Below are 17,136 nucleotides of genomic sequence, written 5' to 3'. Positions count from 1 at the left end.
GCCCCCTATTGTACTGCACCTTCACACATGACCCCCTATTACACTGCAGCTTCAATCTCACACATGCTAATTCCCCGTCACATTACCCCTTCCTCTTATCTTATTCTACACGAGTGACTCCATGAACACAGAAACGCTACAGCTCCTGCACTAACTGCCATAGAATTCCAGCAGCCCGTCTACACCGTGTACGGTGTACCATGTGACCGCAGCGATCACATGACCCTGTGATGTCATAGTGACGTGAAAACGTACCTTAGCTGAAGGGGTTTTAGTTGCTACCCTACTTTTACTGTATGTGACTGCTCAACGGTCTCCAGGAAAATGGCCGCCGCCATAGCTCGCAGTGCACAGTCCACATTTCTAAAGCTGTTATATTTCTACATTACCCACGAAACTCCTGTCTTCTGACTTTGCAATACCTCAATGTCTTTTTATAAGATATTTCCCGCTGTCCGCCGACCATCACAGCATGACCCGGAACGGCTACGCTGTGATGAGGTGTATTTGCCTCTAGTGTCTGTATGTGTGCGGGATGGGGGAATTAGGCGGTGACGTCGGCGGTTGTTGTTGTTTGGCGCGGGGAAGATGGAGGCGGATGGCGGGGTCTCCGCTCAGATGCTGAGGGAGTTCATATCTATAACCGGTGAGAGGAGGGCGGCTGAGTGTCACTAGGCCCGACTATTACACCGGCCAGCCAGTACATGTGTAATACAGGGGGTGCATTATAGGTCAGCACTTCTAGTACTGGAGTCATAGGGGTAATATACAGGACCGGGGGGTGTAGCTATAGGTAAGGTGCTGACATTTACCAGGCTGGGGCACGAAGGGTCCCCTGAGGAGTTTTGCTGTAGTGACTCACGAAATTATTATATGTAAAACATGTAACACATCTAATTCCTCAACAATAAAATGTGGTGAAATGGTTTTGAGACCTGTTGGTATATATATGTTATTCTGTGTATTAGATCCGTAAGTTTTTAAATCTCTCTGTACTACCTAAATGTACATTTAAAGGACGGGGGTCTGCTATAACAGATAAAAACACATCCTATGTCTATCCATAAGAATCTAGACTTTTATTTTTTATTACAGATGTAGGGTTTTGTTGAGCAATCAGTACATTTTTGTTGCATGAAAGTCATTAAAACTTGCAAGCTTTGTTTCTTCATTAAAATTGCTGGGTGGTTACAATTTTCATAAAGGTGATTTTTTTCCCCCTTCTCTTGGGGTTAGGTACTGCTACTTATCTCTCTTATTGCCAGATATTTGTTTTCTTTTATTAATTAGAAATCAGATTCATGTGAAGTTATTTTGTTGATTTGCTTGTATTTGTGTATGTAATTTAATTCAAAGATTTAGTATTTGTAGTAGTATAGCTGTCCTGTAATTAACACAATTAAAAAAATCTACCAGCATCTTGGATACACAAATTGACGAATATTGAATACATGATGGCTGAATTATTAAAGCATTCACAGTCATCTCATTGCTATTCTGCAACAAATACAGTTCTAGCTGGAATTGCCCTCTCTGCCACTCATCCTGCAACTGAATCAGATGTTCTCACTCTCCTCTCCTCTCTTCCTCTTCTCCTTCAAATTGCCACCTTGACCCTGTTCCCTCCAGGCTCCCTCGCTCCCTCTTCCCCAGTGCTTGCCGGCACATTGCTCACCTCTTTCCCTGTCATCAGAATCTTCCTCTCCTGCATCAAACATGCTCTTTTGTCCCCTCTTATCCAGAAACTACCGTTCCTTTCTGTCCAGAGCCACAAAGCTTCATCCAGAGTAGAGAAGATTTAGTCCACTTAAAACACCTCCAAACATAAGTTGTATGTCTTGTCTAAGCTGGATTTGAGATGCAAAGTGCTTCAGGACTTGGTCTTCCTCTAGTAATCTGTAATATCTCTTGATATTTTGACATGGAGGTATAATAGAAAACAGTCAATTTTCCATCCATTAAATGTTTCTTATGTAATCTCCATGACAATATTTTCACATCCCTAATCACTGACTTTAATCAAGAAATAAATTGATTATCCGTAATGCATGTTATAGTAGGGTTGTGTTTTTTTTAGATACAATATAATGGCGGCACAGTTGAACGTTGTAGTTCTAATGTCAGAACGGAAGTATGTTTTCTTATCCTTTTTCATCTCCTAGACATCCATCTTGTATCCAGTCTTGAAGTGCATATGGATTGCATGAAACCATTCTTCTGCTTTCCGCTAACTATATTATTATAGTCCCTCTCCAAATTGCTCCATTAGAATCAATACCCAACTCCCACTGTATTACTTTTGCCATGTGTAAATATCGCATCCATTTATCTGGGTGCTCAAGTAATTAATGACTTTCCCTACAGCAATATAGAAAGTGAATATAAATGAACCAAATGTTTAGCCTGTGGCATACCTGCAGCTCCTGCATTCTGGGGATGTTCCACTGTCCAGTGCTGTGGAGTTTTGTGGCACATTACAAATAAATTGTATCCCGGGTGCTCACAGTTTAGGATTAAAAACTAATGTGGTTTAAAATAGCACCCACTGCAGTTCACTTAAATTGTGGAGTGTTCCTGGACTTGAGCAAAATAAAAATCATTCTTTGTAGCTGTCATGCATCCCCTTTTATAGACAATAAGTTTAGCCTCTTCTTAAAGTTCAGCAGCAGGTAGATCTTATGACCCTTGATGAAGCATATATCTGCATGTTTACTTTGTTCCTGCTGTGTCATCTTCCAATTAGAATATAAGCTCTCTGATGAGCAAGTCCACCTTATGTCCTTACTTTCCAGCGCTTTGACTTTTTACTGATCAACAATAATAGTAATGTGGATAAACTATAATTTTATTGAGTTTATCTGGGTAGTGTTAGTTTAATTCCACTTTGTATATTTGTAATGATTTTGGAAGAATTTTCATATTGTCCTTGAATACTTTTTTTCTAATGACGGTCATAATGAGTGTTGTGACTTTAAAATGCCTTTACATGCCTTTCAGTTTTAAATTGTGTTTACTTGTTTAAGCTAAGTGCAAGTAGTGATCTATTTTGGTATGAAAATAATCAACACAAAGTTACTCAAGTTTGGCCCTAAGTAGTGTTACAGCTGGGAGCAGTTTATTAAATGCAGAGGAAAGGTTGATCTTCAATGGAACAAAGCACTGTGTGTCTCTCCCTTTCTTTAGTTGCATACCTTATAACTAGAGATATTTAGTGTGAAAGAGTAGTGTACCTCAGAAGAAGGTTCAGCCTATGTGAAATAGGATTTGGCAATATAGTATTTAATTTTTTTTTATTATTATTTTGTGCAGGAGCCACTGAAAGTGTTGGCAAGCATATGTTGGAAGCATGCAATCAAAATTTAGAAATGGCTGTCACTATGTTCCTTGATGGCGGTGGTATCGCAGAGGAGCCTAGCACAAGTTCTGCAGGGGCATCCTCAGCCCGTCCTTCTGCAGAGTAAGTGAGCTAATGCAATGTTTTTACATTTTATATCTTGTAGGGCAATTCCCTAGAGGAATGTCTGCCTGGGTAATCTTTTATATTTTCTCTCCCTTCTTTTGTATTCTTTCCCATGTAAAATGGACTCCCAATGTTGAATTGACTATATAGCAGTAAAAATAGCACACTTTATATTATCAGTCCTAATTATATATTCAATACAACAACGCTGAGGCTTCTCTCACCCCTGTGCTGAGCCCAATTTGGCTCTCTTTGAGCTGGACACATTTCATAATCTTGTTTGTTTATGATGTACCTAAACAAATTATAAATTTTTATTTTTTATGAAAAATTTAGAATTTTAAGAAAATACCTTTTCGTTTGTGTATACCTATTGACACGGTAAAGAAAATTATCCAAATGTCCAAAAAAGTATTTTGCGTTCTTATTGAAATTGCAAGAAAATAAACCAAAAGTAAATGTGTTTTTGTTTGTTTTATAACACCGCCTATAAATACTTTGTCGTTCATGCTTTGGCATCAATCCAGTTTTCCAAAACAGGTGGATTCTGCACATAGGTTTTCATAATAAGATCTGCACTTGAAAATGATAATACATTTTGTTGCAGGTTTGTCTGCACAGAAGTGGATACATATCTTTTGTCAGTGCAGGGCTTCATGGGGTGTTTGCAGGCTAAATCGCATAAATTGTCTTGAAAGGGTCTCTAATCTTAGAAAAAAAGGTTACCCTATAAAAGAGAACTACTATTATAGTTCAGAAATGTGTAAAACTTCCCATAGTTTGGCAGAACTTGAGATGTTTGACATTCTATTAGCATTATTTCGCTTAGTGTAAGCTGCTCTTATGTGTCCCCAGACCATTTTTTCCTCAAACTGTGGCTAAACAAGGCCGACTACGGTGTCCTTCATTGTACTTCGTTGAGAAACCCTCTTCACACACTCAAACTACTTCTGTCTAAATATCTTCCATTGTGTGAGAGCCATAATTATGTTTCAGGACTATGGCAGTTGTACCAATATCTCCACACGAGCCCTAAAATGATTGTGGTATTTCATGAATCTAGTAAAACTACCACAATATTTGTCATGATTATTGGTAAAGATGACGTCTTATATGTTAGGTCATCTTTTGACCACACAATCAGCCCTGAAGTGTGTGACCATATTAGACAGTAACCCTGCCACTTGGCTCTCAGATTCAACATGTATTTTATGTTTAGTGGTCCTTTTTAAGGTGTTTTATTCTTGCTTGTACAGACGTCGACCTGCTTTTCCTAATTAAGGCAAGACAAATATAAAAAACATAAATAGAAATGCTGGTGGAATTAATAAAATCTGTTTCAAGCCTACTTACTAGTTCAAATTTGTTTTATAACCTATTTATCCTTTGCATTTTGGCTTACTGGCATATAACTTGTTCATTTTCTGTTTTAGAGATGACGTTCGCGCACCTATTCCACAGAAACAAGAAGTCCTTGTGGAGCCTGAAATTTTCGGAGGTAAGAGGTTTGTGTGATGAAACCTTATACATGTCCCATAGGTGTAATCACTCATCTGTTTATATATTTATAGAAGAACCAGTAATTGCAATAGCAGATAAAGGTAACATTTTCTTTAGAAGAAGTAGTAAACTGTGCTGTCTTTGCAGCTGACTCATTGTACTTTCCCTGGGGTTGAGAAGAAATACTTTCCACCAGAAAATTTATGAGCACTGATGTTAAAGCAAATTTCTCAAATTCCAATATCGTTGCTTTCAGTGTACAGTTAAATTGTCTATGTAATAAAAGCGCCAACAATATGCATAGTTTATGCCATTTGAACAATGGCTGTTTATTATGGGGCGGGCACAGACAATGGAGATTGAGTAGGGTAAGCAGTTGAAGAACTCCCCTGGAAGCTCTGTGGCAGGGGTATACTCTATATAATGTAAAATACAAACACAACTCTGTAGAAAAAGTAATTCCAGTGCATGTAAAGACAGTCAGACTGCCTGTATGAAGATACATTGGTTGGCCTTGGCTGTCAGATATAACACTTTCGTCATTGGGATTCCTCACCAGGGCCATTGTTGTCTATGATGAAAATAAGCTGAATTCTAAAGATATAATCATCCTGTTTACCCTCAATATCATTTGTACGAGGATTGCTAACAATAGATTTTCGTATCATATTCGCACTGTGAAGAACATCAAGTAGTTGTTTAGAATAGTTGTTTAAATATCTGTAAATTGTAATTGGTTGGGGGAGGTTTATATATGCATCAGGGAGATTACCTGATGTGTTCATGCTTCTGAGGAAATCGCCATTCTAGGCTAAGAAACACGTCAAGCAAGTGTGGAGTATTTAGCAAGTGACCGCGTATATTATTTAAAGATCTATAGACTTCAGTTTGTTGTTTTATCTGGAAACACTGTATGCTGAGAGCATTGTCACACTGAAAGGACACCCACTGGAGTATCTGTTCCTTGATCTCAGAGCTTAGCACACCTACTTATTGTCCTCCCACACCCAGGAGTGGGATGTGAAGGAGATGAGAATAACTCCAATGTTTGGAATATGGTACAGTATAACTGCTTCATAATACTGCAGGATGTGCACAACATTTTGGAAGTTCCCTCACACCTCACTAGGGTTGTGGGAAACCCAGGATCCCCTCAGAACTATACAAGAGGATCTTATCAGGCACTCGGGCAGGTCTGGTATCCTGTTGGTGTGGACAATCCACAAAGGAGGTCAGATGTGGAGGTTCAGATGCACGACGCAAGAGCCGTTGTTTTTCAACTGCCATGGGCATAATATAGAATTTTCAGGGAATGGCTGAAGCAGCTCATTCGGGCCTGAGCAGGGTCCATTTGGCTGATGATTCTGGTGGTCTTCAATTCAGGGGTTAACAGTTGATAGATTTTAGGTCTTGTGGGCTACTACAAGTTGTGGCAACAATACTGTTCCTGGTGATATGAATAGGTTTTCACTTTCTTTAGGAAGGGTTGGAAACTTGGCTCTCAAGTTTTCTTAAAGTTCAGGGGTCCTTGTATTTTTTTTTTTGCTGGTGGTGGTTTTAATTATTTGTAGAACCTGATCCCGGAAGTGAAGGAACATCTCAGGGCTTAGATAATGTTTGTCTTCACTTCATGGTATAATTAAACTTTGTGTTACTGGCCTTCCAGTTCCCACCTTTTGAGCCTTCTTTTCCATTTCAGTTCCCTACATTTTTAAAGGGATTGTGTTGACATATTAGGTCTCTGAGGTCAGTGCTCACATAAGTTGCTTACCATTCACAAGGAGAAGATTGTCCTACAGATGTTTGAGTCTCCACATCGATCACAAGCTGGTGTTCTTTTCTTGCACAATATTTATGCTGTATTGGCTAGTGGTAAACTGAGCAGTGATGGAAGTTGAAGGAGATCCTAGGAAGAGATGCTGATAAGCATGATTTCTCTTTCATCCAGTCTGGGGGACACTGCTTACCATGGGTTGTGGAGGGGAGCTTGGGGAGTTGGCACCTAACTAGTTAACTTTAGTACTGCCTACAGACCCCTCCCCTCTACAATCCCCCCTCCTCTTCCTCCTCAGTTTTTTTTTTAGGTGCCCGTGGAGTTGGGCAGTGTTTTTTAGTGCTTAGTGTAAATTTACAATTTTATTTTATTCTTTTGAATTTTTATTCACAGATGGCAGCGCTGGAGTGTGTTCTACTATAGAGAACACACTCACAGCAGAGCAGCGCAGGCATTCCCCTGTCAGATGAGAGCCAGCGGCTCTCACTGACAGGGACAGAAGAAACGAGTGCCTGAATTGGGAGTGACAAGCGGTCTCACGGACCGCTGTCACTCCTGGAGCCTCCCCGATAACCGGCGCTGCCACTGCAGGCATAGAGCGCCGGTTATCGGACATTTCACATAACGGCGGCCATCTTGGATTTCGGCACAGGAGTGCTGCGGTGGCTGTAAAAGAAGGGGGCTATACCTGGATCCCCCCTCATGCATAGGAGGGGGCATCAGGTATTATCTGCTGCGGAGACCTCCCCTGGAGGTCTCCACTACTCTGCCTTTAAATGCCTCTTATTTTTTATATGGAAGAATCGCTAACAGAGGCAGCATTACTGAAGGGGGGAGCTAAGAAATAGAGTTCCCCCTCCTTCCAGAGAGAGAGAGATGGTCTAACCCGGTCTTCTGGCGCCAAGGAGAAGCCCGGGAAGAGAGAACTGATCTGAGGGAGCAGGCACCAGGATACTGCTGTTGGACTTCTCCCCTGTTTGGCCTATGGGCTAAGTATCAGATTTATTTAAACACATATTCTGTATTGCTGTATACAAGTGAGCTAGTAGGGGTTATGTTATAGTTCTCCTACTTGCTTAGGTATTATTTTGTGTTTAAAATATTACAAGTACAACTTTTATATGTAGATTAGTTGATTACTTGTAGTTACACTTTTCTCTCCACACATTTATTTCTCTCTCTCGCGCGTGCTCTCTCTGCGAGGCAGGGGTCCCCCCTGCGCAAACCCAGCATGTTTCAGCCCCACTGACGGAGGAACCGGCCTGGGTGACCTCCCTGACAGTCGGTTTCCTCTTTAGCACATATGGTTTTTCAATCTAATCAATTGCTATCTACTGTGGCTACTTCGGTGGCTAATAATTCTAGTACTCAGTTGGGCCTCCCTGTTACCACAGGTTCTATTGGAACGTCTATACCAGGACCTTCCTCTTCTCATACAGACCTAGCCCCTGTTCCCACAGAACCGGCATGGTCCACAGCATTTATAAAGGGTTTGGATAAACTAAACCAGTTACTTGAATCCCCAAACATTCCGCCTGCTAAAAGAAGGAGGCCTAGATCTGATAATACCCTTATGGTCCTTTCAGACTCAGAGGAGTTTTCAGAGGAAGAGGGGGAAATTATTTCTGATCCTGACCAGGTTCAACCTTTGGGACAGGAAGAAAGCTCTAAAAGCCAATTTATTAATGATTTGGTTTTAGCAGTGAGACAAGCGTTGGACCTCCCAGAACCGGAGGATACTACTCCTAGAGACAGAAGTCTCTTTAAGAAGGCCAAAAGAAAGGCTATCCGTTTTCCCCCTTCCGTAGAACTTAAGGATATTGCAGAAGGAGCCTGGAAACAGCCTGATAAGAGGTTCTCTGTTCCCAAAACGTTCTCTTCCCTCTACCCATTGCAGGAGGAAGATGTCGTTCGCTGGGAGAGTATTCCAAAAGTGGATATTCCAATAGCCCGATTGGCCAAGCACACTTTACTCCCAGCTCGAGGTTCTGCCTCTCTGCAGGATGTCAATGACCGCAGAGTGGAATCCCAGCTGAAATCTATATTTACGGCTGTGGGTTCTTCCTTTAGGCCCACATTTACTTCGGCTTGGGTGGCTAGAGCCATGGAAGCATGGGCAGACCAGCTGGCAGAGGCCTTGCAGGACTCTGATTTACTTCCCCTGGCTTTGCATTTGAAGGAGGCATCAGGGTACCTTTATGAGGCGGTCCAGAACACAGCGGCTGTATCCTCTTCTATTCAGGCTGCATCTATTTCAGCAAGAAGAACGTTATGGCTGAAATCCTGGGAAGGAGATGCGGAATCAAAAAAGTCTGTGGAAACCATTCCTTTTTCTGCAGCAGGTTTGTTCGGTCCGGAATTGGATACCCTGATCTCCCAGGCAACGGGGGGCAAAAGTACTTCCTTGCCGGTATTCCCTAGCAGGAGCCGAAACCCTCGGGTCAGCCCTTTCGGGGGACCTCCTTGCCTAGAGGACAGTCCTTTAGAGGCAGACAGCCCAATTCTCGAGGCTCCTCTGCCAGGGGGAGATCCTCGTTTGCAGCTAGACGCCAGGCCTCCAAAACCCAGGAAAAGCCCGCGTCCCGACGACCACTCTGTTCTCCTGGAAGGGGCGCCAGTGGGGGGACGTCTGTCTTTGTTGCAAGAACAGTGGGCAGCGTCCTCCCAAGATCCTTGGATTCGGGACATTATATCAGAGGGTTACAGGATAGACCTGCTGGACCCGGTTCCACATCGCTTTTTCATGACCCCGCTTCCCCGAGATCCATCAAGAAGGCAGGCGATACAGGATTGTGTCGCCTCTCTTCTTTCTCAAATAGTTTTCTGCAGGGTCCTAGGTTACCAGAAGGGACAGGGGTTTTATTCAAACCTGTTTCTGGTCAAGAAGCCGGACGGCTCCTTTCGTCCCATCCTAAACTTAAAGGGCCTCAATGTGCACTTACGGGTGGACAAATTTCGTATGGAATCCCTAAGGTCAGTGATAAACGGATTAGAGAAGAATCAGTTTATGGCGTCCATAGACATAAAAGATGCATACCTCCATATTCCCATTTGGATCCAACATCAGTCTATTCTAAGATTCTCGGTGGGATCCTTCCACTATTCATTTCGGCCCCTTCCCTTCGGCCTCTCAATGGCACAGAGGGTTTTCACGAAGATCATGTCGGTTATGGCAGCATGTCTTCACCTTCAAGGAGTTCAGGTCGTGCCCTATTTAGACGACCTGCTCATCAAATCCTCCACGGAGAATTGCTTACATCATCACTTATCCCTCACCTTGGCGGTTCTCGAGGGCCATGGATGGCTAATAAACTTAAGGAAATCCCAGATGGTTTTGTGTCAACGCATGGTTGTCCTAGGTCTCCTTATGAACACCAGCCAGCAAAGGGTGTTCCTGCCTGTCGAGAAGATCAGTTCTATTCAGAGTATTACAACTCAAGTCTTGTCCTCTCCCAGCCCCTCAATGCACTTGTGCATGCGGCTGCTGGGAAAGATGGTGGCCTCCTTCGAGACCATCCCCTTCGGTCTAGCCCATTCTCGATGTCTTCAGTGGGATCTGTGGACGAAATGGTCAGGATCCCACCTACGTTTGGATCTCCAGAGAATCTCTCTATCTCCAGGGTGAGAGATTCACTTCAGGATCACAAGACAGTGGGCAGGTGTTTCGCTCCATGGTCTTGGATCATAGCCTCGACGTACGTCAGCCTAAACGGTAGGGGGAGACGGTAATCCTGCACCTCAGGCTCCAGGGACTTTGGTCGGTTCAGGAATCGGCCCTATCCATAAACGTGCTGGAGTTGAAGGCAATTCTGCTGGCCCTCCGGGGGGCCCAGTCCCTCCTCCGGGGCCACCCTGTCAGAGTTCAGTCAGACAATACCACGGCCGTGGCATATGTCAACAGGCAGGGAGGAACCAATAGTGCAGCTGAAATGAATATTGCAGCTCAAATTCTGGTTTGGGCCGAACAGTATGTTCCAGCAATATTGGCAGTATACATTCCAGGAATAAGAAATTGGGAGGCAGACCACCTAAGTCGAAACCAGATGATGCCGGGGGAGTGGTCACTCCATCCGGAAGACTTCCATTCTCTGGTTCAGAGGTGGGGTCTTCCGGACATAGATCTCATGGCCTCCAGACACAACAGAAAGGTTCACCGGTTTTGCGCAAGGGCAAGAGACCCCTTAGCAGTGGACGTTATGACGATGTCATGGGAGTTCAGGTTAGGATACCTGTTTCCTCCGATTCCCATGCTTCCTCGCGTACTCAGACGAGTAAGGCAGGGTGGTCTGCCAGTAATTATAATAGCTCCCTTATGGCCGCGCCGAGTCTGGTATGCGGACATAATCTCTATGGCGGACGGACAAGGTTTCCGTCTTCCGTCTCAAGACGACCTTCTTCTGCAAGGTCCCTTCCATCACCAGAATTTACCTCAGCTCAGTTTAACGGCATGGCTGTTGAAGCCAGCCTCTGGAGGGCTAGAGGTTTTTCCTCCAGCGTAGTGAACACTATGATGCGAGCCAGAAAGCCAGTTTCAGCTCGCATCTATCACCGGATTTGGAGAGCTTACATCAGATGGTGCGAAAATAGGACATGTCACTCGTCCTCCTTTCATCTCCCTCGCTTGTTGGCTTTCCTTCAGGATGGCCTGGAAGCAGGGCTTCGGTTAGGTTCTCTAAAAGTCCAGGTATCGGCACTTTCAGTATTTTTTCACCTGAAATTAGTGCATTTATCAGATATTGGGACTCGTAGTGCTTTACGAGAGGGATTTTCAGATTAGTCCCACCCTTAGGGGGCTGCTTTAGAACGTCCCCATGGTAATCGGTGTCCCCCAGACTGGATGAAAGAGAAAACAGGATTTATGTCCTTGCGTTAAATCCGTTTCTCTGATTCCGTCTGGGGGACACTGAGATCCCTCCCTTCTGCTTTTCTTCTGTGTGCTCTTGTTTGATTGGCCTTTTCTCCTTGGGCTTTTTAATTAACTGAACAAGAGGGGGCAGGGGGATTGTAGAGGGGAGGGGTCTGTCTGCAGTACAAAAACTTAACTAGTTAGGTGCCAACTCCCCAAGCTCCCTCCACAACTCATGGTAAGCAGTGTCCCCCAGACGGAATCAGAGAAACGGATTTAACGTAAGTACATAAATCCTCTTTTTGGAGAATTTGGCTTCCCTGAGGAATGCATTCTTGAGTATTGGGGTGTGGGAAAGTAGCATTATCAGACTGGAATAATATGCTTGAAATGCAGATACAATGTCTTGAGAATTCATGTGTACAGGTCCCGAATGTTCATTTTTAATTTCCACATGGTATTTTTTTTTGTTTTCCTTCTTTGAACATATTGGCCAATAGCTTTTGTTTTATCCCACCATCAAAATAATTTTTTATTAGTGTTGTCTAATGCAGTGGTTCCCAAACTTTTGCAGTTCGCGGCACCCTTAGAGTCTCCAAATTTTTTCAAGGCACCCCTCCAAAATAATTACTGAGCAGTCCTGTTTTAGAAGTCGTTGGGTCAAAAAATTGTAATAAGTATTTAGGTCACGACAGATATACTTATTTAGTTGTATGCAAAAATGCCCCTCTGCATCCAGACACTCTGCCCCCTCTGCAACCAGGCACACTGCCCCCTCTGCAACCAGGCACACTGCCCCCTCTGCAACCAGGCACACTGCCCCCTCTGCAACCAGGCACACTGCCCCCTCTGCAACCAGGCACACTGCCCCCTCTGCAACCAGGCACACTGCCCCCTCTGCAACCAGGCACACTGCCCCCTCTGCAACCAGGCACACTGCCCCCTCTGCAACCAGGCACACTGCCCCCTCTGCAACCAGGCACACTGCCCCCTCTGCAACCAGGCACACTGCCCCCTCTGCAACCAGGCACACTGCCCCCTCTGCAACCAGGCACACTGCCCCCTCTGCAACCAGGCACACTGCCCCCTCTGCAACCAGGCACACTGCCCCCTCTGCAACCAGGCACACTGCCCCCTCTGCAACCAGGCACACTGCCCCCTCTGCAACCAGGCACACTGCCCCCTCTGCAACCAGGCACACTGCCCCCTCTGCAACCAGGCACACTGCCCCCTCTGCAACCAGGCACACTGCCCCCTCTGCAACCAGGCACACTGCCCCCTCTGCAACCAGGCACACTGCCCCCTCTGCAACCAGGCACACTGCCCCCTCTGCAACCAGGCACTCTGCCCCCTCTGCAACCAGGCACTCTGCCCCCTCTCACGCTGTCACCCTCCTCTGCCCCCTCTCACGCTGTCACCCTCCTCTGCCCCCTCTCACGCTGTCACCCTCCTCTGCCCCCTCTCACGCTGTCACCCTCCTCTGCCCCCTCTCACGCTGTCACCCTCCTCTGCCCCCTCTCACGCTGTCACCCTCCTCTGCCCCCTCTCACGCTGTCACCCTCCTCTGCCCCCTCTCACGCTGTCACCCTCCTCTGCCCCCTCTCACGCTGTCACCCTCCTCTGCCCCCTCTCACGCTGTCACCCTCCTCTGCCCCCTCTCACGCTGTCACCCTCCTCTGCCCCCTCTCACGCTGTCACCCTCCTCTGCCCCCTCTCACGCTGTCACCCTCCTCTGCCCCCTCTCACGCTGTCACCCTCCTCTGCCCCCTCTCACGCTGTCACCCTCCTCTGCCCCCTCTCACGCTGTCACCCTCCTCTGCCCCCTCTCACGCTGTCACCCTCCTCTGCCCCCTCTCACGCTGTCACCCTCCTCTGCCCCCTCTCACGCTGTCACCCTCCTCTGCCCCCTCTCACGCTGTCACCCTCCTCTGCCCCCTCTCACGCTGTCACCCTCCTCTGCCCCCTCTCACGCTGTCACCCTCCTCTGCCCCCTCTCACGCTGTCACCCTCCTCTGCCCCCTCTCACGCTGTCACCCTCCTCTGCCCCCTCTCACGCTGTCACCCTCCTCTGCCCCCTCTCACGCTGTCACCCTCCTCTGCCCCCTCTCACGCTGTCACCCTCCTCTGCCCCCTCTCACGCTGTCACCCTCCTCTGCCCCCTCTCACGCTGTCACCCTCCTCTGCCCCCTCTCACGCTGTCACCCTCCTCTGCCCCCTCTCACGCTGTCACCCTCCTCTGCCCCCTCTCACGCTGTCACCCTCCTCTGCCCCCTCTCACGCTGTCACCCTCCTCTGCCCCCTCTCACGCTGTCACCCTCCTCTGCCCCCTCTCACGCTGTCACCCTCCTCTGCCCCCTCTCACGCTGTCACCCTCCTCTGCCCCCTCTCACGCTGTCACCCTCCTCTGCCCCCTCTCACGCTGTCACCCTCCTCTGCCCCCTCTCACGCTGTCACCCTCCTCTGCCCCCTCTCACGCTGTCACCCTCCTCTGCCCCCTCTCACGCTGTCACCCTCCTCTGCCCCCTCTCACGCTGTCACCCTCCTCTGCCCCCTCTCACGCTGTCACCCTCCTCTGCCCCCTCTCACGCTGTCACCCTCCTCTGCCCCCTCTCACGCTGTCACCCTCCTCTGCCCCCTCTCACGCTGTCACCCTCCTCTGCCCCCTCTCACGCTGTCACCCTCCTCTGCCCCCTCTCACGCTGTCACCCTCCTCTGCCCCCTCTCACGCTGTCACCCTCCTCTGCCCCCTCTCACGCTGTCACCCTCCTCTGCCCCCTCTCACGCTGTCACCCTCCTCTGCCCCCTCTCACGCTGTCACCCTCCTCTGCCCCCTCTCACGCTGTCACCCTCCTCTGCCCCCTCTCACGCTGTCACCCTCCTCTGCCCCCTCTCACGCTGTCACCCTCCTCTGCCCCCTCTCACGCTGTCACCCTCCTCTGCCCCCTCTCACGCTGTCACCCTCCTCTGCCCCCTCTCACGCTGTCACCCTCCTCTGCCCCCTCTCACGCTGTCACCCTCCTCTGCCCCCTCTCACGCTGTCACCCTCCTCTGCCCCCTCTCACGCTGTCACCCTCCTCTGCCCCCTCTCACGCTGTCACCCTCCTCTGCCCCCTCTCACGCTGTCACCCTCCTCTGCCCCCTCTCACGCTGTCACCCTCCTCTGCCCCCTCTCACGCTGTCACCCTCCTCTGCCCCCTCTCACGCTGTCACCCTCCTCTGCCCCCTCTCACGCTGTCACCCTCCTCTGCCCCCTCTCACGCTGTCACCCTCCTCTGCCCCCTCTCACGCTGTCACCCTCCTCTGCCCCCTCTCACGCTGTCACCCTCCTCTGCCCCCTCTCACGCTGTCACCCTCCTCTGCCCCCTCTCACGCTGTCACCCTCCTCTGCCCCCTCTCACGCTGTCACCCTCCTCTGCCCCCTCTCACGCTGTCACCCTCCTCTGCCCCCTCTCACGCTGTCACCCTCCTCTGCCCCCTCTCACGCTGTCACCCTCCTCTGCCCCCTCTCACGCTGTCACCCTCCTCTGCCCCCTCTCACGCTGTCACCCTCCTCTGCCCCCTCTCACGCTGTCACCCTCCTCTGCCCCCTCTCACGCTGTCACCCTCCTCTGCCCCCTCTCACGCTGTCACCCTCCTCTGCCCCCTCTCACGCTGTCACCCTCCTCTGCCCCCTCTCACGCTGTCACCCTCCTCTGCCCCCTCTCACGCTGTCACCCTCCTCTGCCCCCTCTCACGCTGTCACCCTCCTCTGCCCCCTCTCACGCTGTCACCCTCCTCTGCCCCCTCTCACGCTGTCACCCTCCTCTGCCCCCTCTCACGCTGTCACCCTCCTCTGCCCCCTCTCACGCTGTCACCCTCCTCTGCCCCCTCTCACGCTGTCACCCTCCTCTGCCCCCTCTCACGCTGTCACCCTCCTCTGCCCCCTCTCACGCTGTCACCCTCCTCTGCCCCCTCTCACGCTGTCACCCTCCTCTGCCCCCTCTCACGCTGTCACCCTCCTCTGCCCCCTCTCACGCTGTCACCCTCCTCTGCCCCCTCTCACGCTGTCACCCTCCTCTGCCCCCTCTCACGCTGTCACCCTCCTCTGCCCCCTCTCACGCTGTCACCCTCCTCTGCCCCCTCTCACGCTGTCACCCTCCTCTGCCCCCTCTCACGCTGTCACCCTCCTCTGCCCCCTCTCACGCTGTCACCCTCCTCTGCCCCCTCTCACGCTGTCACCCTCCTCTGCCCCCTCTCACGCTGTCACCCTCCTCTGCCCCCTCTCACGCTGTCACCCTCCTCTGCCCCCTCTCACGCTGTCACCCTCCTCTGCCCCCTCTCACGCTGTCACCCTCCTCTGCCCTCTGCCAGCCGTCCCCCTCCTCTGCCCTCCGTCCCCCTCCTCTGCCCTCCGTCCCCCGGCGCCAGCTCTAGAAAAAAGAAAGCAAACAAACTTACCAATCCGCGCGGCGCTAGGACCCTGCAGCCTCCTCTCTCGCGCAGCTGTCACTGACGTCGATATTCAGTGACAGCTGCTGCGGCAGTGAGGAGGCTGCAGGTTCCCGGCGCCGCGCGGATTGGTAAATTTCTGTTTGCTTTCTTTTTTCTAGGGCTGGCCAACAGCACCCCACTTTGGGAACCGCCGGTCTAATGTATTCTGTGCATGTGAGAGGAGGAAGCTTTCTAACAGTTGGCATGCCTGAGTGTATTTTTTTTTTCTTTCCTGAGAGTGGTCACTCAGATTACATGTAGGCATTATAACACTTTATCATTGCTTTGTAAAGAGACTGGTATCTGGCCTTATCCACTCTATTTGTGTCTGCCATGTAATCGTTATTGTGCCCATGCATGACAGCCTGAAACCCCCCAATAAAGGAATGGGTGATCCCAATACTCAATATTAGCCCACAATTTACTGTTTGATTACTGTTTCAAATGTTTGAAATTGCTAAGATAGGATGGACAATGTCAGAGGCCATAAGATCCTTATACTTTATTACAGTGGATCCCAAACTTTCAGTTCTAGGCACCCTTAGGGTTTCCATAATTGTTTCAAGGCACCCCTAAGCCAAAATAATTACCAAGTAGTCCCCCGCCTTGCTTACCACTGGCTGTGGCCGAGGCACCCCTGTGAGATCGCCGAGGCACCCCAGGAGCCTCGGCGCACAGTTTGGGAACCACTGCTCTATTAGAAGGTTTTTCAGTTGCACTGTCCCAAAGGAGGAGAGAATTCTTCAGTCTGCAGAAATCTATTTGAAAATAAGAAATGCTGTGCTCTGCTTTACTAAGCTCTAGTGGTTTATTTGTGTCCCTTCCATCCAGCTCCTAAAAGACGAAGACCAGCTCGTTCAATCTTTGATGGATTCCGAGATTTTCAGACTGAAACCAGTGAGTACCTGTGTACTATTAGCCCAAAAATGTTGTCAGATATTCGTGACTGCTACAAGACCAATTGTTCCTTTAAGCTTTTTTTTATTCTGTCCAAGTTTGTTGGTATCCATTTTGATACATTTCGGTAAAGAGTTGTTTTGTTTTTTTGTATTTTTTTTTTTTACATAACATTGTTGTGTGGATAGT

At 48.6% G+C, this 17,136-nt stretch overlaps 1 protein-coding gene across 1 annotated transcript in view; it reads left to right on the top strand.

Moving 5' to 3' along the window:
- Window positions 1-533: 533 nt before the first annotated feature.
- The window catches only part of UBXN7 (UBX domain protein 7), a 30,253-nt gene continuing 13,650 nt past the window's right edge, over window positions 534-17,136 (top strand). Inside the window, exons 1-4 of the mRNA XM_075201609.1 lie at window positions 534-646; window positions 3,310-3,457; window positions 4,894-4,958; window positions 16,882-16,947. Coding sequence (XP_075057710.1) covers window positions 589-646; window positions 3,310-3,457; window positions 4,894-4,958; window positions 16,882-16,947 — 337 coding nt within the window. The 5' untranslated portion in view covers window positions 534-588. The remainder of the gene's footprint in view (window positions 647-3,309; window positions 3,458-4,893; window positions 4,959-16,881; window positions 16,948-17,136) is intronic.

This window comes from Mixophyes fleayi, chromosome 3 (assembly GCF_038048845.1).
Source record: "Mixophyes fleayi isolate aMixFle1 chromosome 3, aMixFle1.hap1, whole genome shotgun sequence".
NCBI classification, from domain to species: domain Eukaryota; kingdom Metazoa; phylum Chordata; class Amphibia; order Anura; family Limnodynastidae; genus Mixophyes; species Mixophyes fleayi.
This window is presented reverse-complemented; position numbering and strand designations above follow the sequence as displayed.